Source organism: Orbicella franksi, chromosome 1 (genome assembly GCF_964199315.1).
Source record: "Orbicella franksi chromosome 1, jaOrbFran1.1, whole genome shotgun sequence".
NCBI classification, from domain to species: Eukaryota; Metazoa; Cnidaria; class Anthozoa; order Scleractinia; family Merulinidae; genus Orbicella; species Orbicella franksi.
Genome location: NC_138145.1, coordinates 36,882,415 through 36,907,147, shown reverse-complemented (window position 1 = coordinate 36,907,147; position 24,733 = coordinate 36,882,415). Strand labels below are relative to the sequence as shown.

The following is a 24,733-nucleotide window of genomic DNA, read 5'->3' as shown; positions in this document are numbered from 1 at the left end:
AATTAAACTTTTAACATATCCCTTTGTCTTCATGAAGTCCTTTGATCATTTTAGAGCTATTGTTTGTCATTTTTCTGTTATTGCTTAGTATTATCACTTTTAGTGTTCCCATGTTTTAAATTTATATGTTATATATATGCTAATTTCACTTGAAGATGGCGTTGAAGGTCGAAACGTCGCTCAAATTTAATCCGTAGTTTCACTGTTTTCGTCTTATGTCAAGCTGACATTGGAAAGTCAAGCTATCTACAGTCGCCTCTATTACTCGTGCAATACACCTTTTTACCAGGCAGCTGGTTAAAACGATTCCCGTTGAAAAAACAAACCACATTTTGCCTTTTACAAAAGCTTCTGTCCCATTTGAAAGATTTCCAAGCAGAATTTTCTTTTTAATATTTGAAAACAGTTTTCGTAGACTTTCAGTGCACCGTGTATACTGGTGTAGATAATACGTTTGGAAAGTTGTATCTTGAAGCAAGTGTTTCTACGGTGATTGAAAAGGAAGCCTGATTAATCATGGATTGGAACTTCACAGACGACGAAAATGTTCCTGATTTCGACGATGAGTACAGTTTATTTGAAGAATTCGGATCCACTCCTGACAACATCTCTCGTGCACGTTTTGCAATCGTTGGGTTTTTGATAATTTGTGGAATTTTCGAAAATGCCATGATTTGTTGGATACTGGTACGTAAGAAAAAGTACTTGAGGAACTTTGCCAACTTTCATTTACTCAATTTAGCCATTACAGACATTATATTTCGGATTTTGGCCGTTCCAGGGACCGTTCATTTTTTGTAAGGTAGGAGGGGGGGGGGGGCTGGTGGGATTTGGGGGGGGCCCATGCGAAAAAAAATGGCTTTCGAGGGGGGGCCATCCCAAAAAAATAAGGGAAAAAGGGGGGGTCACGTGAAATATTTTAGTAAAACTTTAAAATGGGATAATGTTTGAATATCAAAAAAAATTGCTACAGAATAAACATAGAAGGCAGGATACAAATTTATTACAAACTTTCCTTCTGCTTTAAAAAAACGTTTGGCGACAAAAAGCATTTGTAGCTACTGAAAAGAAGTATTTAACACTGTTATTTTCGAATGCAACTTTCACTGGCACTCATCTTCATCTCCGCTGTCGTCGAGTTCTTCGTCGCCGCTTGTGCTGCTATGGGAGTCTCTTTCACCAATGCTGCAAGAAGCAGCAATGCTTTCCGTCAGAGTGTACTCTTCAGGGTACATGAAGGTGTAAACATAATCTCTAACTTCCCGCTCAAGGTTGGTGGTGATTCTGCTTCTTGCAGCATTGGTCAAATAAGTTCCTTCCAAGAGCGGTGCGATGTATGGCCCATCTCTTCTAAGTATCGACGTGGCAACATCCTCAACTTTAAGACACTCTTCCGGGACGGCCGTTCTAGGAGGGTACACAAGGCATTGTGGAAGATCATTTCCTAGCGGGTTTCCAACACAGATTCCATAAACTCGTTGGACGTTGTTTTCAGTCCGCTTCCTCTTTCTTTCATTTGACTTTCTGCGGTTTTCTTTTTTCCTTCTCCTTATGTTGATGTGCTGTTTGAGTATGCCTTTGAATATGCTGTTATAATTGTTCTTCTTATTTTCTAGTGCTTCCATGTCCTGCGTGACCTTCGTCAACTTAGTTTCTGTACATTTGATCTGTTTTACATTAAATCTGTAGGCAAATTCTTCGTCCTGCTTTAAAGCAAGCCCATTGGACTGAAAGAGTGTGGAATCGTGTTCCTTTACATCTTTCAATATGACATTCAACTTTTCCACCATTGCTCTGTGCTCTTTGATGGAGAAGTTCAGTTTTCTTCCATCACTGGGCTTCAACTGGTACCCTTGCATGGAAAACTCAGTCGCCCTTTCTGAACAGCCATCCGCACTTAGAAAGATTGCTTCTTTTGCTTGTAAGATGTCAAACTGCCTGGATTGTTCAGCTGTAAACCTTTTCTTAAATGACTCGTCGCTTTCGCCATTATTGCGCATTTTGGAATGAGTCTCTTTCATGATGCTCATGTAGTAATGCGCTCTTTCCCCGATTGGATTAACAATATAAAGAAGAAAGAGCATGGAAGTGGCAGGCTGGTTTTATCTGACCCAGAGAGCGTTGCTCTATTTGCAGATAAGTTTATTGTCAAATCGAAGTTTGTGGTGGATTATCTTCAGCATCTTGAAGTGCTGGAATTTAAAAGGAAAAAGAGAGCAGAAGAATAGGCAAAGTTAAGTAGGGAGGAGGACTATCCTTGGACTGAGTTGTGCGAAGATCTAACCAAGCTTAAAAAGCTACGTGTTCCAGAACTAAACAAGTACTCAAACCACCACGGGCTGAAGCAGCAAGAGTGAGAAAGTAAAGGCAATTGTAAGACATTCATGCTTGTAGCAGAAGAGTCCTCTCAGAGCTGGCCAACCAACACTGAGAAATGCCAGGACATTGACATAAAATGACAACAGGACAAGTGCTGACAGCAGTGAAAGGGATGAAAGTGACAATGATGAGTATGACAGTGATGCCATTGACTCTGGGGGAGAAGATGACTCAAGTGACGTCATTCTTGCATTCATCAATTCAGATGAGGAAGATGCCAATGAGAGGCCAAATGCCACACGCTCAGGGTGAGCCATAACTAGGAGATCCGAAATTGACTTCTCTTTCTTTTGATTTGTTTTTTAAACAACAGCTCTCTGTCGTATAGAGATCGTAAATATTGTCTTCATAGTGAGCACAATAACGTGAAGTAGGGGGATAATAGAGAAATATTAAAAAAGTTGAAATCTAAATATTTTTTCTTCAATTCTTTTTTTTGGAGGGGGGGTCATCCCAAAAAACGACCGCCGTAAGGGGGGGCTATGTGAAAAAATTGGTAAGCTGAGGGAGGGGGGGGTCATGCGATTTTTAAATGGTACTTCCCAAATCCCACCAGCCCCCCCTCCCTCATAAAAAATGAACGGTCCCCCAGATCTGCTAAAAGACCAGCTTATTGCCACGAGCGATTTCGCGTGTAAAATTGGAGAGTTTTGTAGATATGCCACTTTGGCGGTTACATTTGCTGTCCTGGCCGGACTTGCCTTTGATCGTTACATTCATATTGTTCATCCTTTGAGAGCTCGAACAGTCACTTGGAAACATAGTCGAAACGTAATTGCATTGTCATGGACTTACAGTCTACTGTGTTCAGCTCCATTTTTGTACAGCATAACACGTGAAGTTGGAGTGGACGACGAAGCCTTGGAAAAAATTTCAAGCTGCTACGATATGCCTGGCCCGCCTTCACGTATTTCGTGGTCTGTGTTTCTTTTGTTTTCATTTGTAATTCCCTTGGTTTTTATGGCAGTCGTGTACGGTAAAGTTGTGAGTGTTTTATGGAGTCGCGCTCGTAGAAAGATGATAAACAAACAGACGGCGAAGACCAAGATGTTAGCTGTAAAGATGATGGTGGTAATTGTCCTTACATATCTTGTTACGTGGGGACCTGAGCTTGTTATGAAAACCATGAAGGTTTTTTATTTTGAAGAAGACGCCTTTAAAAAGGTTGAGAACGAAGAAGAGGAAGTGGCCGAACTCGACAACGGTCCATTGATGTTTGTACTGGAGGCAACATTTGAAGCATTGTCATTAGCGAGTTCAGTTTTAAATCCTCTGATATTTGGCTATTCTAATGGAGGCCTTAGAGGCGAGATAAAGAACATCTTTTTGGGAATGAAAAGAGCAAAATGCGGTTTTAAAAAACGTACACAAAGTCTAGGCCCTCGGGTCCCAAAAATTCATGTTTCCAGCAGGAAACGAACGAACCTTACAAACTAAAGCACCTGACGAGCTTTTGTATTGTTACACTGAACACAGAGCTTATGAAAGCAAATCAGCGTCTACCAACTTTTTTTCGCTGTAAAATCTTTTCCGTTCAGTTTTATTTCTTTTTTCAGTTTCCTTGTTAGCGGATTCAGTGCACTTTTGACACATAATAAACTGTGTTGACATTATTTGAATAAACTATGTGAACAGTAAATGTGAATTTAAAGAAACATTGACAATCTTTGGCAGTACAATTAGTAAAGCTAAAATTATTTATCGTTTTACGACTGCGTAGATAATCTATTTGAGATAATCTGTGGCATATCTGGGAGTTTCCAACCGTATTATCATTGTCTGGGAATTAATTTTTCTTCTTTCCAATTGCTTAAAATGGAAAATTAACTGCGATGATCATTCTTCACTTTCATCTACAACCGCAGTTCATATATGAATTATTTCATATAAACTTCACATCAATTTTAATTTTAATTAGAATAACACAAAGCCGAGGAAACATATTGCAATAAACAATCAGAACCGAATTGGGCGACACGAAGTCTTATTACCAATTAATCATAAAAATTATAATTTTCGAGAAAAGAAGAAAAGTCAAGTTATGAAAGAAAGGGAAAATTTGCATTAAAATACCTACAAAAGAGATCTAAACATCAGGCCATCGCGCCTCCTACCGGCAATTAGGCGCCAAAAAACACAAAAGTAAGCGTCATTGTCATTTTTCTGTTATTGCTTCAGTATTATCACTTTTAGCATTCCCACGTTTTAAATTTATATATGTTATATATATGCTAATTTCACTTGAAGATGACGTTGAAGGTCGAAACGTCGCCCAATTTTCATCAGTAGTTTCACTGTTTTCGTCAAATGTCAAGCTGGAATTGGAAAGTCAAGCCATCTACAGTTGCCTCTATTACTCGTGGAATACACCTTTTTACCAAGCAGCTGGTTAAAACGATTCCCGTTGAAAAACCAAACCACATTTTGCCTTTTACAAAAGCTTCTGTCCCATTTGAAAGATCTCCAAGCAGAATTTTCTTTTTAATATTTCAAAACAATTTTCGTAGACTTTCAGTGCACCGTGTATATTGGTGTAGATAATACGTTTGGAAAGTTGTATCTTGAAGCAAGCGTTTCTACGGTGATTGAAAAGGAAGCCTAATTAATCATGGATTGGAACTCCACAGACGACGAAAATCTTCCTGATTTCGACGATTTCGAATTCGGATCCAGTCCTGACAACATCTCTCGTGCACGTTTTGCAATCGTTGGGTTTTTGATAATTTGTGGAATTTTCGAAAGTGCCATGATTTGTTGGATACTGGTACGTAAGAAAAAGTACTTGAGGAGCTTTGCCAATTTTCATTTACTAAACTTAGCCATTACAGACATTATATTTCGGATTTTGGCCGTTCCAGATCTACTAGAAGACCAGCTTATTGCCACGAGCGATTTCGCGTGTAAAATTGGAGAGTTTTGTAGATATGCCACTTTGGCGGTTACATTTGCTGTCCTGGCCGGACTTGCCTTTGATCGTTACATTCATATTGTTCATCCCTTTAGAGCTCGAACAGTCACTTGGAAACATAGTCGAAACGTAATTGCATTGTCATGGACTTACAGTCTACTGTGTTCAGCTCCATTTTTGTACAGCATAACAAGTGAAGTTGGAGTGGACGACGAAACCTTGGAAAAAATTTCAAGCTGCTACGATATGCCTGGCCTGCCTTCACGTATTTCGTGGTCTGTGTTTCTTTTGTTTTCATTTGTAATTCCCTTGGTTTTTATGGCAGTCGTGTACGGTAAAGTTGTGAGTGTTTTATGGAGTCGCGCTCGTAGCAAGACTATAAACAAACAGACGGCGAAGACCAAGATGTTAGCTGTAAAGATGATGGTGGTAATTGTCCTTACATATCTTGTTACGTGGGGACCCGAGCTTGTTATGAAAACCATGGAGGTTTTTTATTTTGAAGAAGACGCCTTTAAAAAGGTTGAGAACGAAGAAGAGGAAGTGGCCGAACTCGACAACGGTCCATTGATGTTTGTACTGGAGGCAACATTTGAAGCATTGTCATTAGCGAGTTCAGTTTTAAATCCTCTGATATTTGGCTATTATAATGGAAGCTTTAGAGGCGAGATAAAGAACATCTTTTTGGGAATGAAAAGAGCAAAATGCGGTTTTAAAAAACGTACACAAAGTATAGGCCCTCGGGTCCCAAAAATTCATGTTTCCAGCAGGAAACGAACGAACCTTACAAACTAAAGCACCTGACGAGCTTTTGTATTGTTACACTGAACACAGAGCTTATGAAAGCAAATCAGCGTCTACCAACTTTTTTTCGCTGTAAAATCTTTTCCGTTCAGTTTTATTTCTTTTTTCAGTTTCCTTGTTAGCGAATTCAGTGCACTTTTGACACATAATAAACTGTGTTGACATTATTTGAATAAACTATGTGAACAGTAAATGTGAATTTAAAGAAACATTGACAATCTTTGGCAGTACAATTGGTAAAGCTAAAATTATTTATCGTTTTACGACTGCGTAGATAATCTATTTGAGATAATCTGTGGCATATCTGGGAGTTTCCAGCCGTATTTTCATTGTCTGGGAATTTTAATTTTAATTAGAATAACACAAAGCCGAGGAAACATATTGCAATAAACAAACAGAACCGAATTGGGCGAGACGAAGTCTTATTACCAATTAATCATAAAAATTATAATTTCCGAGAAAAGAAGAAAAGCCAAGTTATGAAAGAAAGGGAAAATTTGCATTAAAATACCTACAAGGGAGATGTAAACATCAGGCCATCGCGCCTCCTACCGGCAATTAGGCGCCAAAAAACACAAAAGCAAGTGCACGCACGCACGTAACTACAACTTTGAATGTGACTGGTTGATTTAAACTACAACTTTGAATGTGATTGGCCTATTGAACTGTCCGATAACAAACTGTCCGATAACAACTTGGCAAGTGAATTAGTGGAAAATAGGAGTTTTTTAAACCAATCAAAATCGAGGAAATTGTAACTTTTATGATTACGTTGGTTAAACGTAAAAAAAATTACAATGTAGCACAGAATTGGAAAAATTATTTTTAGGTAAACTGAAACAACATGTAATAACGATTTCAAGAGAGGTTAGTATTTATAATCACAATAGGATAATTGCCGCCTGAACTGTCGGATTGAAAAGAAGTAATTTCCTTTTTTAATTTTACGAACTATTTGATTGTTACACTCCTCACATTTTTAACGCTTCGTTAAGTACTTGTTGCGTTGGCTAGTCCTAACACCTTAAAAAATCCGTTATTTCTATTCAACCTTTCTAATCCTAAATTATCTGATTTCTTCAGGTCTAAATAGAGTTGCCAATAACATCGTTTAAAACGTCCCACTAAACGTCCAACTTAAACGTCCAACTCCGGGCCGCATGAACCAAACGGAAGAAATAAAATCGACCCTCTGGCAGTACTGTGAAATACTTCTTGCAATGACTTGTTTCAGTGCTCTCTTCGTTGCGATATAGAGCGGTTGAAGGAAAAACTCAGGACTGGGATTCCAACAACTGTATGAATCGAACTCATTTGTTTCATATTGTTGCATTCATTACAACTCCAGCATAATTAGGATTTTTTTCTATAATGCTTAAATCTGAATAAATAAACCTTGCACTTTTATTTGTCTCCATTTGTCATTTTTATTTGTCCCCATTTGTCATTTGTCCTGTTTTGTTGGTTTTTTATAAAATGAAGTTTGAATCTCGTTTTGAGTTTCTCAAATAGATCATTACCAAGTTATTTAGTGTAATCTTGTTTTCATGGCGATTTCCTATGATTTAAAATCTTTGCATTGTAGGTTATTTACCTTTTCATTATACCAATCGTAAAACGTAAAAATTCTTCTTGAATTTCACTTAATTGTACAGTTTCCACCTTCCTTCTTAATTTGTTTTTATAGGCAAATCAGCATGTTCCGGGTACGCTTTTAGGTCAACTATAGCGATGTAAAACTGGCTTGATTGTAATAAAAATATAACCAAATTTGTTCACTTCGGAAAAGTGTTTTCTGTTATCATTTTTCACATAAATTCTGTTAAAACGGTGTTTATACGCGATGAATAACGTGAATTCAAGGTGAAGAGGCTGGAAGCAAATAGCCTTGTTTCCAAACTAGTAGCTAGGCGTTTGCATCCTGTTAACCTCTGACATCATCATTCGGACGCGTGACGTCACCGAGTGTTCTAAATCGTCCCCATGCTCTTTGCGCGTAAGAGCTGCGGGTTTCAGTTGCAAAAAATGGATATGGGGAAATCTACGAGTTGTGCTGGAACCTAGCACTACAGAGCATGAACAAATTCGAGAGGGAATATCAAAAGTTAGAGCAAGGAAACTTACAGTGAGTGGCCACGTAACGTAAACTGCTTGACTGGTATGCCAGGTGTTTTGCTCAAGACATTTTCGCACAAGTAGTCCCACAAAGTGTAAATAAAACCAAATTGGTGAAATTTCTGGCACTGGGTGTGACATTCAAGGAGGAATTGGACAATATCTGGGTGGCGAAAGCGCTAATGAGTTCATGCATTCTACCTTTGTAAATATTTCAGTTTTTAAATCCGCGTCGCGCAAAAAGTATTCAATATATTGTGCTCAAAATCCTTAGGACAGTTAATTGTGCTCTGCCCTTTCAATTTTCAGAGCCGATATTTTTGTAGCTTGATCACTAACTGAATTACTTATGCTATTGAGGCAAATATTGTAAACAAAGATCCCCTATAATGCAAGTTAAAATAACGGCTCTAAAATTTGAATTAAACAAAAGGAAATAGCCAAAGTTCGTTTGGTCATTTGGTTGAATCTCTTTCGGTGTTTGGTCTCTTTGTATAAGATAGGCTTAACTTGCTTTTCAACGAGAAACATTGTTTGTAGGTTGAAGTTCAAGAAGATTGAGTCATGTTCCTGTGTTCTGTGAATCATTTGCGAAATGTACTTTTACTTTCCCTTATGTATTATCACAAGAGATTAGGATTCTAGATCTCTTGGTTTTTAATTTACTAGTTTTACATTCTGTCATGTAAGTGATAAATGAATAGTTTAAATGACTAGCTTAATCATAAAAATTACAATTTCTGTGATTGTGATTGGTTTAAAAAACTCCTATTTTCCACTAATTCACTTGCCAAAATGTTATTGGACAGTTTGTTATCGGACAGTTCAATAAGCCAATCACATTCAAAGTTGTAGTTTAAATCAACCAATCACATTCAAAGTTGTAGTTACGAGCGTGCATGCGCGCGCTTGCTTTCGTGTTTTTGGCGCCTAATTGCCGGTAAGAGGCGCGGTGGCGCCGTTTACATCTCCTTTGTAGGTATTTTAATGCAAATTTTCCCTTTCTTTCATAACTTGGCTATTCTTCTTCTCTCGGAAATTGTTATTTTTATGATTAATTGGTAATAAGACTTCGTGTCGTCCAGTTCGGTCTGTAGTCATACTCGTGATAAACAAAACGGACTCCCGTTGCGCGGTCGTCCGATTTTGTTATCACTCTTATGATAACCGACCGAATTGGACTCCACTCAGTCCTATTACCATTACTTATAACCTTCTAACCCTAGCCGAGTAACTGTACATTGAGTTTTAGAGCTCTGACAAGAAGTCGTATTCGTGTTAAATTCATTTAAAACTGATATACGCTTTGTTGTAGTATTTAGAGTAAATATACTCCAGTTCGTGTTTTTTTTTTCCCGCGGTCTTAATTGTACTTATTGAGCAAGTAATGTTTTTCAAAAGTTTCGTTATAAGGCAGTTTTAAAGTGGCTTTTTTCATGCATGAAAAGGCTCTAAAGAGTTAACTCATGGTCAGCAAAAAAACGTTGTTAGTTTTGTTAATCCATGTAGCTGTTCATTTGTGTTGTGCAGTTCAAACTGTGGATATGTTTGTACATGTTTAATTAATTGATAGCTGAGAATTTGGCAAACATTCTAAATACCAGGAATGAATGACGTGTTTTAAACTGAATGTTGAGATCTGAGATCTGCAGATCTTTCCGATGCCTGAGAACTGGGCTAACATTTTAAAGGAGTTCAGTCACGCTATTGAGTTATTTTGGCCACGTACAAAATTATCTTAAAAATTGAAGAAACCTGAAAATAATAGTTTACAAACTACATTGTTTGTGGCGTTCTTCTTCGCCAGAAACGACATCTGAAGAACTTTTCAAATTTTCATCTCTTCAATCCCGGTATAACTGACATTATTTTCAGACTTGCTCTCACACCAATGTTGCTAACCATTGAATATACCGCCGTGGAGCATGGAAGTAGTGCTGTTTGCAAGCTTGGCGCGTTTGGAACCTACACAACATTGGCTGTTACATTCACGCTCCTGTTGGGAATTGCTTTTGATCGTTATGTCCACATTGTACATCCTTTAAAAGCTAGATACATCACATGGAAACACAGTCGAAATGCCGTCATTATTTCATGGTTTTACGGAGCATTTTGTTCTTCACCATTCCTTTACAGCATGACATACATAAAAGATGACTGGAACCTCTCTCGACTTTAGGCGTTCATTTCCAAATCTCTTCAAGTGTTTTTCTTGTTTTTGCTTTCTTAGTCCCTCTGGTTTTAATGGCTGTGGCATACAGCAAGGTTTTAAAAGTGCTCTGGCAGCGATCTCGAAGTAAAGTAATCAATTCAAAAATAGCTGAAGCAAAACTTCGTGCTGTGAAAATGATGATTGTAATCGTTGTCGCCTATTTCATAAGTTGGGGACCAAAACTTATTTGGATTTGTCTACAAGCTTTTGAGGTTGTATCTTTGCAGTATCCGATTGATTGGGAAAGCGAGGAAATTTCTTGGGAAGACAACATTAAAGAGGAGAAAAACTTCATAATGTCACTCATCATTGATGACATAACAGATCTTTTTACTTTTACAAGTTCAATTTTAAATCCAGTAATATTTGGTTATTACAACATGTCTTTCAGAGAAGACTTGAAGAAGTGCTGTAATTGCTCAAAATGTTGTCGAAAATCCAAATGGAAAACCGAGGCAGAGAAACAAAATCTCTTCGTTTTGGACTCGAGAACGAAAACTACTGAAAATACGGTTTTGGACGACAAAATAAAAACTGCAAAAAGTGACTGTGTTTTGGAGGACAGAGCGCCAATAAGTGTAGACGATGTAGTGACTAAATTGTAACTGGTAAACAAATGTTACATTTACATTTCTGGGAAATAAAATGACGTGCTTGAAGGATGTATTGTCAATATGTCAGTTTGTTGGTTGACATATGCCAACTGCCTATTAATTAAACTTTACAATTTGCAATGATTATCATGGTTACAGAACTGTGGACCGCGGCTATTGATTGCAGCGGTGGCTTCAAGAAATGCAAGCGTTGACCGATTTTAGAAAGCTATGTGACAAAAAAGAATCGGTTAATTTGCAATACCCTGTTGTAACGAACGAAACCAAATTTTGACATTTTCGACATCATCAAAGCTTAGCTTTGTCAGAAGATCTTGGTTTTGCACATTGAAAGGAGAAAGGTAGACAGCTTGGCCTTGTCACGCAGTTTGTGACGCAGTTTGTCTCTTTGGCCTTGCACGCATTGTTATTAGGAGTGCGTGACTTGCCATAAAAACGTCTGCGTACGAGGCTTGTTGCCCTACATTGATATCAAAAACGTAACAGCAGGTAGATTTATGTCAGTTGAAATCATCAACGGGGGAGGAGTGAAAAATTACTCTTTTTCCCAAGGTGTCAATGTTGAGGTCTGAAACGATATAGAAAAGTTTGATGGATGGATTACAGGGAGGTAGCCAGACTAATATTGTTATAGAAGCAATATCTAATTAGAAAAAACGAGTAAATTAATTCCAAATTTTTACCAAGGCAAGTGCCTCGGTTCGCCTGTTACTATAGCTACGGTCCTGGTTTGAAATAACGTACCGATGGTGGTTCGCTTTTCCTTGGATAATTTTCAAGATTTTTCGGTGTTCCTAAAAACTTTTCTTTCCCAGATTTATCCCAGGTTATAAAGTTTTGCTTTTCGATAAATTTAAGAAACTTGGCTGAATTTTTTTTACTATATTTCAGGAAACTCACATTCACATCACATCAGAATTATATAACTTATCTCTTTTGTTTTGATTAGCATTTAAGAAATAGAAAACATGTACCGCGTTTCTATCGAGTTTTAGTAGAATTCCACCTGAACACTGAAGCAAATGCTGCAATCTGATTGGCTGAGTCATTGTACACTATCAGCCATTAGTGTGCAGTGGCTCGAGGCCGTCTTCGAAAAATCGCACTTTTTTTCGTTTTCCAAAGATTTGGAGGACAATTTTGATGCAAATGGTAATTAAATTCCTGAGAAGTCGAAACGAAGGACATTTACGGTTTCTTGACTTTTAAAAAGGTTGAAATAATCGAAAAAACTGAAGCGCGCGCACACAACTTCAATTTTAAATGACAATTCAATCCGCGCGATCTTTTTCAGGCGCAAAGTTTAATAAATACGTCAAGAAATAACTGGAAACCATTATTTGCAGTGAATTTTAGTAAGAATTTTACTAAAACAATTAGATTATTCGCTCTCGATTTCTAGCAAGTTGTTTTCCTTTTTTTTCGTCGCGGTGTTTTCTAAAAGAAATAGGAAACATGTTCTCCGTGTTTCTATCGAGTTATCGAAACACTCGTGAAAGTTTGGAGAACGAGAAATACTGTTCCCACAGCATTTCTCGTTCTCCCAAACTTCCACTCGTGTTTCTATAACTCGTTATAGTTCACCACTAAATTTTCTCCGATTCTTATTGGTTTAAATTGATCACGTTACGCGATAGTGTCTATTCGCGGAGAGACACCATCATCCCATGGTGCCCGTCCGGGGAAAACACCCGAATGGATAGTACTCGTCCGTGAAAAATTTTCTGTAAACAAGCGATTTTATAAAAAAAAATAAACAGTCGAAATTGTATCAAGTGGGTTTTGTTTACTTTCCTTTTTAAATTTTTCATTTGGCTTTGACCGCGTTCATCTAAAAAAGTTGAAAATACTTCAATGTTATTTTTGAACTGGCGCGCGGAAGAAAATTTAGTGGTGAACAATAAAGACAGTAAAGTGTTTATGTCTCGGAACTTACTATCGGTCTGATAGTTGTCCCTTGGAAATTTGATGTTCTTAAAACTAGCATATTTGACCTCGAAGTTTCGCTTCTCGGGCAAATATTTGTTTTAAGAACATCAAATTTCCGCGGGGCAACTATCAGCCGACAGTTCCTCGCAAGAAACACTCTATTGTTTAAATAGAAACACGGTACATGTTTTCTATTTCTTAATTAACATGCTTCACTATTATGTTCGAATCAACAAATTTTTAGAAACGGATTTCACTAAAAAAAAGTTAACGTTAAAAAGCAACGACGTTTCGACCGTCCGACGGTCATTTTAAAGTTGAAAAGTAAAATTTTTGCATGCGCCCAAATATATACAATCGATTATAAGAATGCTAATGAGACCCTGACTTAAAACTCTAAAATATTTACATGAAAACAATACAAGAAATAATTAAGTGAGTAGCTTCGCGCGGATCGAGTCCCTCTGTCTGTTCAATTTTGGTTGAAGTTTACGAATAAAAAGCATTTCAAAAGTCAAATAGTCGAGTTAACTCTGACATTTTCTTTTGGCAAAATCCTGAAATTGCTTCCAATGGTCTCTGGATCCTTTCCGGGCTCATCCTTTACGTGATTGCCGCGATTGTTGCTCACTTATGTTGGTTCTGTCCTCGTGTACCGGTTCACAAGAACCGATACAAAAGACCCAACAATGTTCAACAGCTAAGCAAAGGTTCGTAAAGAAAGAAGTACAATGGTTATTCCCGCTGTGTAACGGTACACCAGGACACAACCCTTATGTTCGTCTACACGTTGATGTAGGTGTCGACTCGTGAAGCCGACATAGTCTGCATCGCACAGACCACACTTTTAATAATAAACAACGTTTTGTTGATTCACAATTGGAGGTTTATGTTCCATTGGTCTGAATTGTCCTTTGATCTTCTGGCTGAGATCACCGAGTTGGCGTCTTACCGCATTCGCCGATTTCTGGTCTTTGAACGGTAAGGCAATTCTGATGGGAGCATCTTGTTCATCGCATAGTTGTTGTTTAAAACACACATTCTCAGTAACTTTCATTTCAATAAAATGTCTGGTAGTGTTCTCTGCGAGGGTTTTGGGAAAATGCAGGCGAGCAAAAACCATTTTATGACGTTCACATTGTTGATGGAAGAACCGCCAATTCGAGGGGAGTTTGAACGCACGGTTTAACATCGTCTTCAGTAGAGAATGTTTATACCTTACATCAACATGGCTTTGGTAATGCAGTAAAAGCCCAGTATCGGTCGGTTTCACGTAGACCTTCATATCTAATCAGAGACCATTTCTGATAATCACCATTCCAAGAAAGGGAAGCTTTCCGTTGTCTCTGAGTTCCATTGTGAAGCTGAGTGAGGGGTGGATTTCATTCAGTGTTAACAAGAATTCAGAGGCAGATGAAACATCGGGCATTTTGCTGAGGGTGTCGTAACCCTCGTAGAGAACACCATCAGACATTTTATTGAAGTGAAAGTTACTGAGAATGTGTTTTAAACAACAAGTATCCGATGAACAAGATGCTCCATCAGAATTGTCTTACCGTTCCAAGACCAGAAATCGGCGAATGTGGTAAGACACCAACTCGGTGATCTCAGTCGGAAGATTGATTCCGTTGTGCAGCCTGTTTACACAAGTCAGAAGATCAAAGGACAATTCAAACCAAAGGAACAATTGTGAATCAACAAAACGTTTATTATTAGAAGTGTGGTCTGCGCGATGCAGACCATGTCGGCTTCACGAGTCGACACCTATATCAACGCGTGGAGGAACATAAGCGATTGACAATCGGCAATTATGTAAAGGCCGTGGGGGGGGGGGGGGGGGTACTTTGGGAATTTCTCGGTGGGGATGTGCCGCTGGGACTCTGGAACCCTTACGCTATACCAGGGCTAGATCAGCTGAATTTTGCTACGCTATACTAGAGTAAACTCCCCAAGTTCCCCCATCTATCGACACTGTTGAGGCTGATTTGAGTAAATTTAAACTTGCCGATTTGATTTCTTTATATTTTTGAGTGGAAATTCGTGTTTTCCTTAGTCTAGATAAAATCTTCAACCAACTAGTCAGTTTTGTGAAAAATGATAGCCTTTTCTAGACCCAAACGCGCTGATTTATATACCCTATCCTAGAGTAAACTGCTTGAAAACCATACCCTTCACAGCGGCACATACCTATATAGCCCATATATGGCAGTGCCCCCCCCCCCCCCCACCCCGGAACGTCAAGGATGAGTACAGAAAGGATCCAGAGACCATTGGAAGCAATTTCAGGATTGTGAAAGAATGTCAGGGTTAACTCGACTGTTTGACTTTTGAAATGCTTTTTATTCGTAAACTTCAACCAAAATTGAACAGACAGAGTGACTCGATCCGCGCGAAGCTATTTACTTAATTATTTCTTGTTTTGTTTCTATGTACTTATTTCAGAGTTTTAGTCAGTGTCTATTAGCATTCCTATTATGGATTGTATATATTTGGGCGAATGCAAAAATTTTACTTTTCAAGTTAAAAATGACCGTCGAACGGTCGAAACGTCGTTGCTTTTTTAACGTTAACTTTTTTAGTGAGATCACTATATGTGTTCGGCTTAAATTTTCTTGTTTTGTTTTCCTACTTGTATGACATTTGGAAAGTGCAACGAAAACGCTGGACTCGTCTTTGGCAAGTAAAGTTACAAACTGAAGTTTAGGCGCTTATCTCGTAAAATTATCATGAATCTCCATATAGCACTTCAAACTGGGCGTGAAACTTTTAACATATCCCTTTGTCTTCATGAAGTCCTTTGAACATTTTAGAGCTATTGTTTGTCATTTTTCTGGTATTGCTTAGTATTATCACTTTTAGTGTTCCCATGTTTTAAATTTATATGTTATATATATGCTAATTTCACTTGAAGATGGCGTTGAAGGTCGAAACGTCGCTCAAATTTCATCCGTAGTTTCACTGTTTTCGTCTTATGTCAAGCTGACATTGGAAAGTCAAGCTATCTACAGTCGCCTCTATTACTCGTGCAATACACCTTTTTACCAAGCAGCTGGTTAAAACGATTCCCGTTGAAAAAACAAACCACATTTTGCCTTTTACAAACGCTTCTGTCCGATTTGAAAGATCTCCAAGCAGAATTTCTTTTTAATATTTCAAAACAGTTTTCGTAGACTTTCAGTGCACCGTGTATACTGGTGTAGATAATACGTTTGGAAAGTTGTATCTTGAAGCAAGTGTTTCTACGGTGATTGAAAAGGAAGCCTGATTAATCATGGATTGGAACTTCACAGACGACGAAAATGTTCCTGATTTCGACGATGAGTATTTATTTGAAGAATTCGGATCCACTCCTGACAACATCTCTCGTGCACGTTTTGCAATCGTTGGGTTTTTGATAATTTGTGGAATTTTCGAAAATGCCATGATTTGTTGGATACTGGTACGTAAGAAAAAGTACTTGAGGAGCTTTGCCAATTTTCATTTACTCAATTTAGCCATTACAGACATTATATTTCGGATTTTGGCCGTTCCAGATCTACTAGAAGACCAGCTTATTGCCACGAGCGATTTCGCGTGTAAAATTGGAGAGTTTTGTAGATATGCCACTTTGGCGGTTACATTTGCTGTCCTGGCCGGACTTGCCTTTGATCGTTACATTCATATTGTTCATCCTTTGAGAGCTCGAACAGTCACTTGGAAACATAGTCGAAACGTAATTGCATTGTCATGGACTTAAAGTCTACTGTGTTCAGCTCCATTTTTGTACAGCATAACAAGTGAAGTTGAAGTGGACGACGAAACCTTGGAAAAAATTTCAAGCTGCTACGATATGCCTGGCCTGCCTTCACGTATTTCGTGGTCTGTGTTTCTTTTGTTTTCATTTTTAATTCCCTTGGTTTTTATGGCAGTCGTGTACGGTAAAGTTGTGAGTGTTTTATGGAGTCGCGCTCGTAGAAAGATTATAAACAAACAGACGGCGAAGACCAAGATGTTAGCTGTAAAGATGATGGTGGTAATTGTCCTTACATATCTTGTTACGTGGGGACCCGAGCTTCTTATAAAAACCATGGAGGTTTTTTATTTTGAAGAAGACGCCTTTAAAAAGGTTGAGAACGAAGAAGAGGAAGTGGCCGAACTCGACAACGGTCCATTGATGTTTGTACTGGAGGCAACATTTGAAGCATTGTCATTAGCGAGTTCAGTTTTAAATCCTCTGATATTTGGCTATTATAATGGAAGCTTTAGAGGCGAGATAAAGAACATCTTTTTGGGAATGAAAAGAGCAAAATGCGGTTTTAAAAAACGTACACAAAGTATAGGCCCTCGGGTCCCAAGAATTCATGTTTCCAGCAGGAAACGAACGAACCTTACAAACTAAAGCACCTGACGAGCTTTTGTATTGTTACACTGAACACAGAGCTTATGAAAGCAAATCAGCGTCTACCAACTTTTTTTCGCTGTAAAATCTTTTCCGTTCAGTTTTATTTCTTTTTTCAGTTTCCTTGTTAGCGAATTCAGTGCACTTTTGACACATAATAAACTGTGTTGACATTATTTGAATAAACTATGTGAACAGTAAATGTGAATTTAAAGAAACATTGACAATCTTTGGCAGTACAATTAGTCAAGCTAAAATTGTTTATCGTTTTACGACTGCGTAGATAATCTATTTGAGATAATCTGTGGCATGTCTGGGAGTTTCCAGCCGTATTTTCATTGTCTGGGAATTTTAATTTTAATTAGAATAACACAAAGCCGAGGAAACATATTGCAATAAACAAACAGAACCGAACTGGGCGAGACGAAGTCTTATTACCAATTAATCATAAAAATTATAATTTCCGAGAAAAGAAGAAAAGCCAAGTTATGAAAGAAAGGGAAAATTTGCATTAAAATACCTACAAGGGAGATGTAAACATCAGGCCATCGCGCCTCCTACCGGCAATTAGGCGCCAAAAAACACAAAAGCAAGTGCACGCACGCACGTAACTACAACTTTGAATGTGACTGGTTGATTTAAACTACAACTTTGAATGTGATTGGCCTATTGAACTGTCCGATAACAAACTGTCCGATAACAACTTGGCAAGTGAATTAGTGGAAAATAGGAGTTTTTTAAACCAATCAAAATCGAGGAAATTGTAACTTTTATGACTACGTTCGTTAAACTTAGAAAAAATTTCCAATGTAGCAGAGAATTGGAAAAATTATTTTTAGGAAAACTGAAACAACATGTAATAACGATTTCAAGAGAGGTTAGTATTTATAATCACAATAGGATAATTGCCGCCTGAACTGTCGGATCGAAAAGAAGTAATTTCCTTTTTTAATTTTACGAACTATTTGATTGCTACACTCCTCACATTTTTAACGCTTCGTTAAGTACTTGTTGCGTTGGCTAGTCCTAACACCTTAAAAAATCCGTTATTTCTATTCAACCTTTCTAATCCTAAATTATCTGATTTCTTCAGGTCTAAATAGAGTTGCCAATAACATCGTTTAAAACGTCCCACTAAACGTCCAACTTAAACGTCCAACTCCGGGCCGAATGAACCAAACGGAGGAAATAAAATCGACCCTCTGGCAGTACTGTGAAATACTTCTTGCAATGACTTGTTTCAGTGCTCTCTTCGTTGCGATATAGAGCGGTTGAAGGAAAAACTCAGGACTGGGATTCCAACAACTGTATGAATCGAACTCATTTGTTTCATATTGTTGCATTCATTACAACTCCAGCATAATTAGGATTTTTTTCTATAATGCTTAAATCTGAATAAATAAACCTTGCACTTTTATTTGTCTCCATTTGTCATTTTTATTTGTCCCCATTTGTCATTTGTCCTGTTTTGTTGGTTTTTTATAAAATGAAGTTTGAATCTTGTTTTGAGTTTCTCAAATAGATCATTACCAAGTTATTTAGTGTAATCTTGTTTTCATGGCGATTTCCTATGATTTAAAATCTTTGCATTGTAAGTTATTTACCTTTTCATTATACCAATGGTAAAACGTAAAAATTCTTCTTGAATTTCACTTAATTGTACAGTTTCCACCTTCCTTCTTAATTTGTTTTTATAGGCAAATCAGCATGTTCCGGGTACGCTTTTAGGTCAACTATAGCGATGTAAAACTGGCTTGATTGTAATAAAAATATAACCAAATTTGTTCACTTCGGAAAAGTGTTTCCTGTTATCATTTTTCACATAAATTCTGTTAAAACGGTGTTTATACGCGATGAATAACGTGAATTCAAGGTGAAGAGGCTGGAAGCAAATAGCCTTGTTTCCAAACTAGTAGCTAGGCGTTTGCATCCTGTTAACCTCTGACATCATCATTCGGACGCGTGACGTCACCGAGTGTTCTAAATCGTCCCCATGCTCTTTGCGCGTAAGAGCTGCGGGTTTCAGTTGCAAAAAATGGATATGGGGAAATCTACGAGTTGTGCTGGAACCTAGCACTACAGAGCATGAACAAATTCGAGAGGGAATATCAAAAGTTAGAGCAAGGAAACTTACAGTGAGTGGCCACGTAACGTAAACTGCTTGACTGGTATGCCAGGTGTTTTGCTCAAGACATTTTCGCACAAGTAGTCCCACAAAGTGTAAATAAAACCAAATTGGTGAAATTTCTGGCACTGGGTGTGACATTCAAGGAGGAATTGGACAATATCTGGGTGGCGAAAGCGCTAATGAGTTCATGCATTCTACCTTTGTAAATATTTCAGTTTTTAAATCCGCGTCGCGCAAAAAGTATTCAATATATTGTGCTCAAAATCCTTAGGACAGTTAATTGTGCTCTGCCCTTTCAATTTTCAGAGCCGATATTTTTGTAGCTTGATCACTAACTGAATTACTTATGCTATTGAGGCAAATATTGTAAACAAAGATCCCCTATAATGCAAGTTAAAATAACGGCTCTAAAATTTGAATTAAACAAAAGGAAATAGCCAAAGTTCGTTTGGTCATTTGGTTGAATCTCTTTCGGTGTTTGGTCTCTTTGTATAAGATAGGCTTAACTTGCTTTTCAACGAGAAACATTGTTTGTAGGTTGAAGTTCAAGAAGATTGAGTCATGTTCCTGTGTTCTGTGAATCATTTGCGAAATGTACTTTTACTTTCCCTTATGTATTATCACAAGAGATTAGGATTCTAGATCTCTTGGTTTTTAATTTACTAGTTTTACATTCTGTCATGTAAGTGATAAATGAATAGTTTAAATGACTAGCTTAATCATAAAAATTACAATTTCTGTGATTGTGATTGGTTTAAAAAACTCCTATTTTCCACTAATTCACTTGCCAAAATGTTATTGGACAGTTTGTTATCGGACAGTTCAATAAGCCAATCACATTCAAAGTTGTAGTTTAAATCAACCAATCACATTCAAAGTTGTAGTTACGTGCGTGCATGCGCGCGCTTGCTTTCGTGTTTTTGGCGCCTAATTGCCGGTAAGAGGCGCGGTGGCGCCGTTTACATCTCCTTTGTAGGTATTTTAATGCAAATTTTCCCTTTCTTTCATAACTTGGCTATTCTTCTTCTCTCGGAAATTGTTATTTTTATGATTAATTGGTAATAAGACTTCGTGTCGTCCAGTTCGGTCTGTAGTCATACTCGTGATAAACAAAACGGACTCCCGTTGCGCGGTCGTCCGATTTTGTTATCACTCTTATGATAACCGACCGAATTGGACTCCACTCAGTCCTATTACCATTACTTATAACCTTCTAACCCTAGCCGAGTAACTGTACATTGAGTTTTAGAGCTCTGACAAGAAGTCGTATTCGTGTTAAATTCATTTAAAACTGATATACGCTTTGTTGTAGTATTTAGAGTAAATATACTCCAGTTCGTGTTTTTTTTTTTTCTGCGGTCTTAATTGTACTTATTGAGCAAGTAATGTTTTTCAAAAGTTTCGTTATAAGGCAGTTTTAAAGTGGCTTTTTTCATGCATGAAAAGGCTCTAAAGAGTTAACTCATGGTCAGCAAAAAAACGTTGTTAGTTTTGTTAATCCATGTAGCTGTTCATTTGTGTTGTGCAGTTCAAACTGTGGATATGTTTGTACATGTTTAATTAACTGATAGGTGAGAATTTGGCAAACATTCTAAATACCAGGAATGAATGACGTGTTTTAAACTGAATGTTGAGATCTGAGATCTGCAGATCTTTCCGATGCCTGAGAACTGGGCTAACATTTTAAAGGAGTTCAGTCACGCTATTGAGTTATTTTGGCCACGTACAAAATTATCTTAAAAATTGAAGAAACCTGAAAATAATAGTTTACAAACTACATTGTTTGTGGCGTTCTTCTTCGCCAGAAACGACATCTGAAGAACTTTTCAAATTTTCATCTCTTCAATCCCGGTATAACTGACATTATTTTCAGACTTGCTCTCACACCAATGTTGCTAACCATTGAATATACCGCCGTGGAGCATGGAAGTAGTGCTGTTTGCAAGCTTGGCGCGTTTGGAACCTACACAACATTGGCTGTTACATTCACGCTCCTGTTGGGAATTGCTTTTGATCGTTATGTCCACATTGTACATCCTTTAAAAGCTAGATACATCACATGGAAACACAGTCGAAATGCCGTCATTATTTCATGGTTTTACGGAGCATTTTGTTCTTCACCATTCCTTTACAGCATGACATACATAAAAGATGACTGGAACCTCTCTCGACTTTAGGCGTTCATTTCCAAATCTCTTCAAGTGTTTTTCTTGTTTTTGCTTTCTTAGTCCCTCTGGTTTTAATGGCTGTGGCATACAGCAAGGTTTTAAAAGTGCTCTGGCAGCGATCTCGAAGTAAAGTAATCAATTCAAAAATAGCTAAGCAAAACTTCGTGCTGTGAAAATGATGATTGTAATCGTTGTCGCCTATTTCATAAGTTGGGGACCAAAACTTATTTGGATTTGTCTACAAGCTTTTGAGGTTGTATCTTTGCAGTATCCGATTGATTGGGAAAGCGAGGAAATTTCTTGGGAAGACAACACTAAAGAGGAGAAAAACTACACAATGTTACTCATCATTGATGACATAACAGATCTTTTTACTTTTACAAGTTCAGTTTTAAATCCAGTAATATTTGTTATTACAACATGTCTTTCAGAGAAGACTTGAAGAAGTGCTGTAATTGCTCAAAATGTGGTCCAAAATCCAAACGGAAAACCGAGGCAGAGAAACAAAATCCCTACGTTTTGGACTCGAGAACGAAAACCACTGAAAATACGGTTTTGGACGACAAAATAAAGACTGCAAAAAGTGACTGTGTTTTGGAGGACAGAGCGCCAATAAGTGTAGACGATGTAGTGACTAAATTGTAACTGGTAAACAAATGTTTCATTTCTGGGAAAAAAAAATAACGTGCTTGAAGAATGTATTGTCAATATGTCAGTTTGTTGGTTGACATATGCAAACTGCCTATTAATTAAACTTTACAATTTGCAATGGTTATCATAGTTATAGAACTGTGGACCGCGGCTATTGATTGCAGCGGTGGCTCCAAGAAACGCAAGCATTGACCGATTTTACAAAACTAAGTGACAAAAAAGAATCGGTTAATTTGCAATACCCTTTTGTAACGAACAAAACCAAATTTTGACATTTTCGACATCATCAAAGCTTAGCTTTGTCAAAAGATCTTGGTTTTGCACATTGAAAGGAGAAAGGTAGACAGCTTGGCCTTGTCACGTGGATTGTCTCTTTGGCCTTGTCACGCATTCTTATTTGGAGTGCGTGACTTGCCATAAAAACGTCTGCGTACGAGACTTGTTGCCTTACATTGATATAAAAAACCTAACAACAGGTAGATTTATGTCAGTTGAAATCATCAACGGGGGAGGAGTGAAAAATTGCTCTTTTTCCCAAGGTGTCAATGTTGAGGTTTGAAACGATATAGAAAAGTTTGATGGATGGATTACAGGGATGTAGCCAGACTAATATTGTTGTAGAAGCAATATCTAATTAGAGAAAACGAGTAAATTAATTCCAAATTCTTACCAAGGCTAGTGCCTCGGTTCGCCTGTTACTATAGCTACGGTCCTGGTTTGAAATAACGTACCGATGGTGGTTCGCTTTTCCTTGGATAATTTTCAAGATTTTTCGGTGTTCCTAAAAACTTTTCTTTCCCAGATTTATCCCAGGTTATAAAGTTTTGCTTTTCGATAAATTTAAGAAACTTGGCTGAATTTTTCTTTACTACATTTCAGGAAACTCACATTCACATCACATCAGAATTATATAACTTATCTCTTTTGTTTTGATTAGCATTTAAGAAATAGAAAACATGTACCGCGTTTCTATCGAGTTTTAGTAGAATTCCACCTGAACACTGAAGCAAATGCTGCAATCTGATTGGCTGAGTCATTGTACACTATCAGCCATTAGTCTGCAGTGGCTGGAGGTCGTCTTGGTAAAATCGACGTTTTTTCCTTTTCCAAAGATTTGGAGGACAATTTTGATGCAAATGGTAATTAAATTCCTGAAAAGTCGAAACGAAGGACATTTACGGTTTCTTGACTTTTAAAAAGGTTGAAATAATCGAAAAAACTGAAGCGCGCGCACACAACTTCAATTTTAAATGACAATTCAATCCGAGCGATCTTTTTCAGGCGCAAAGTTTAATAAATACGTCAAGAAATAACTGGAAACCGTTATTTGCAGTGAATTTTAGTAAGAATTCTACTAAAACAATTAGATTATTCGCTCTCGATTCCTATGAGGTGATAGTTGATTCGGCCTTCGGCCTCATCAACTATCACCTGATAGGAATCTTGAGCTCATAATCTAATTGTTAAATAGAAACACAGAACTAGCACGAGCTGTTGACGTAATGATGGCGCGTGCAGAGAGAATTTACATTTTGATAATCACAGTTAGCAAGTTGTTTTCCTTTTTTTTCGTCGCGGTGTTTTCTAAAAGAAATAGGAAACATTTTCTCCGTGTTTCTATCGAGTTATAGAAACACTCGTGAAAGTTTGGGAGAACTCGAAAAAGCTGTGGAAACACTCGCCTACGGCTCGTGTTCCCACAGCATTTCTCGTTCTCCCAAATTTCCACTCGTGTTTTTATAACTCGTTATAGTTCACCACTAAATTTTCTCCGATTCTTATTGGTTTAAATTGATCACGTTACGCGATAGTGTTTATTCGCGGAGAGACGCGATCATCCCATGGTGCCCGTCCGGATGGACACCCGGATGGATAGTACTCGTCCGTGAAAAATTTTCTGTAAACAAGCGATTTTATAAAAAAAAATAAACAATTGAAATTGTATCAAGTGGGTTTTGTTTACTTTCCTTTTTAAATTTTTCATTTGGCTTTGACCACGTTCATCTAAAAAAGTTGAAAATACTTCAATGTTATTTTTGAACTGGCGCGCGGAAGAAAATTTAGTGGTGAACAGTAAAGACAGTAAAGTGTTTATGTCTCGGAACTTACTATCGGTCTGATAGTTGTCCCTTGGAAATTTGATGTTCTTAAAACTAGCATATTTGACCTCGAAGTTTCGCTTCTCGGGCAAATATTTGTTTTAAGAACATCAAATTCCGCGGGGCAACTATCAGCCGATAGTTCCTCGACAGAAAGACTCTATTGTTTAAATAGAAATACGGTACATGTTTACTATTTCTTAATTAACATGGCTTCCCTATTATGCTCGAATCAACAAATTTTTAGAAACGGATTTCACTAAAAAAAGTTAACGTTAAAAAGCAACGACGTTTCGACCGTTCGACGGTCATTTTTAAGTTGACAAGTAAAATTTTTGCATACGCCCA

At 37.6% G+C, this 24,733-nt stretch overlaps 1 protein-coding gene and 3 pseudogenes across 1 annotated transcript; 3 read left to right on the top strand and 1 right to left on the bottom strand.

Moving 5' to 3' along the window:
• Positions 1–2,955: 2,955 nt before the first annotated feature.
• Positions 2,956–3,816, top strand: LOC145496545 (galanin receptor 2a-like). The gene has a single exon (XM_081476276.1). The coding sequence runs from the start codon at positions 2,956–2,958 to the stop codon at positions 3,814–3,816; it is 861 nt and encodes a 286-aa protein (XP_081332402.1).
• A 1,171-nt stretch (positions 3,817–4,987) lies between these two features.
• On the top strand, positions 4,988–12,064 carry LOC145496461 (uncharacterized; annotated as a pseudogene).
• A 1,349-nt stretch (positions 12,065–13,413) lies between these two features.
• LOC145484394 (uncharacterized) lies at positions 13,414–14,790 on the bottom strand (annotated as a pseudogene).
• Positions 14,791–16,949: 2,159 nt separating this feature from the next.
• On the top strand, positions 16,950–22,431 carry LOC145496385 (C-C chemokine receptor type 1-like; annotated as a pseudogene).
• The last annotated feature ends 2,302 nt before the right edge of the window (positions 22,432–24,733 follow it).

What these genes read in the sequence shown, in the direction of transcription:
- LOC145496545 (XM_081476276.1), top strand. Translation starts at nt 2,956, where the DNA reads ATGAACGGTCCCCCAGATCTGCTAAAAGACCAGCTTATTGCCACGAGC.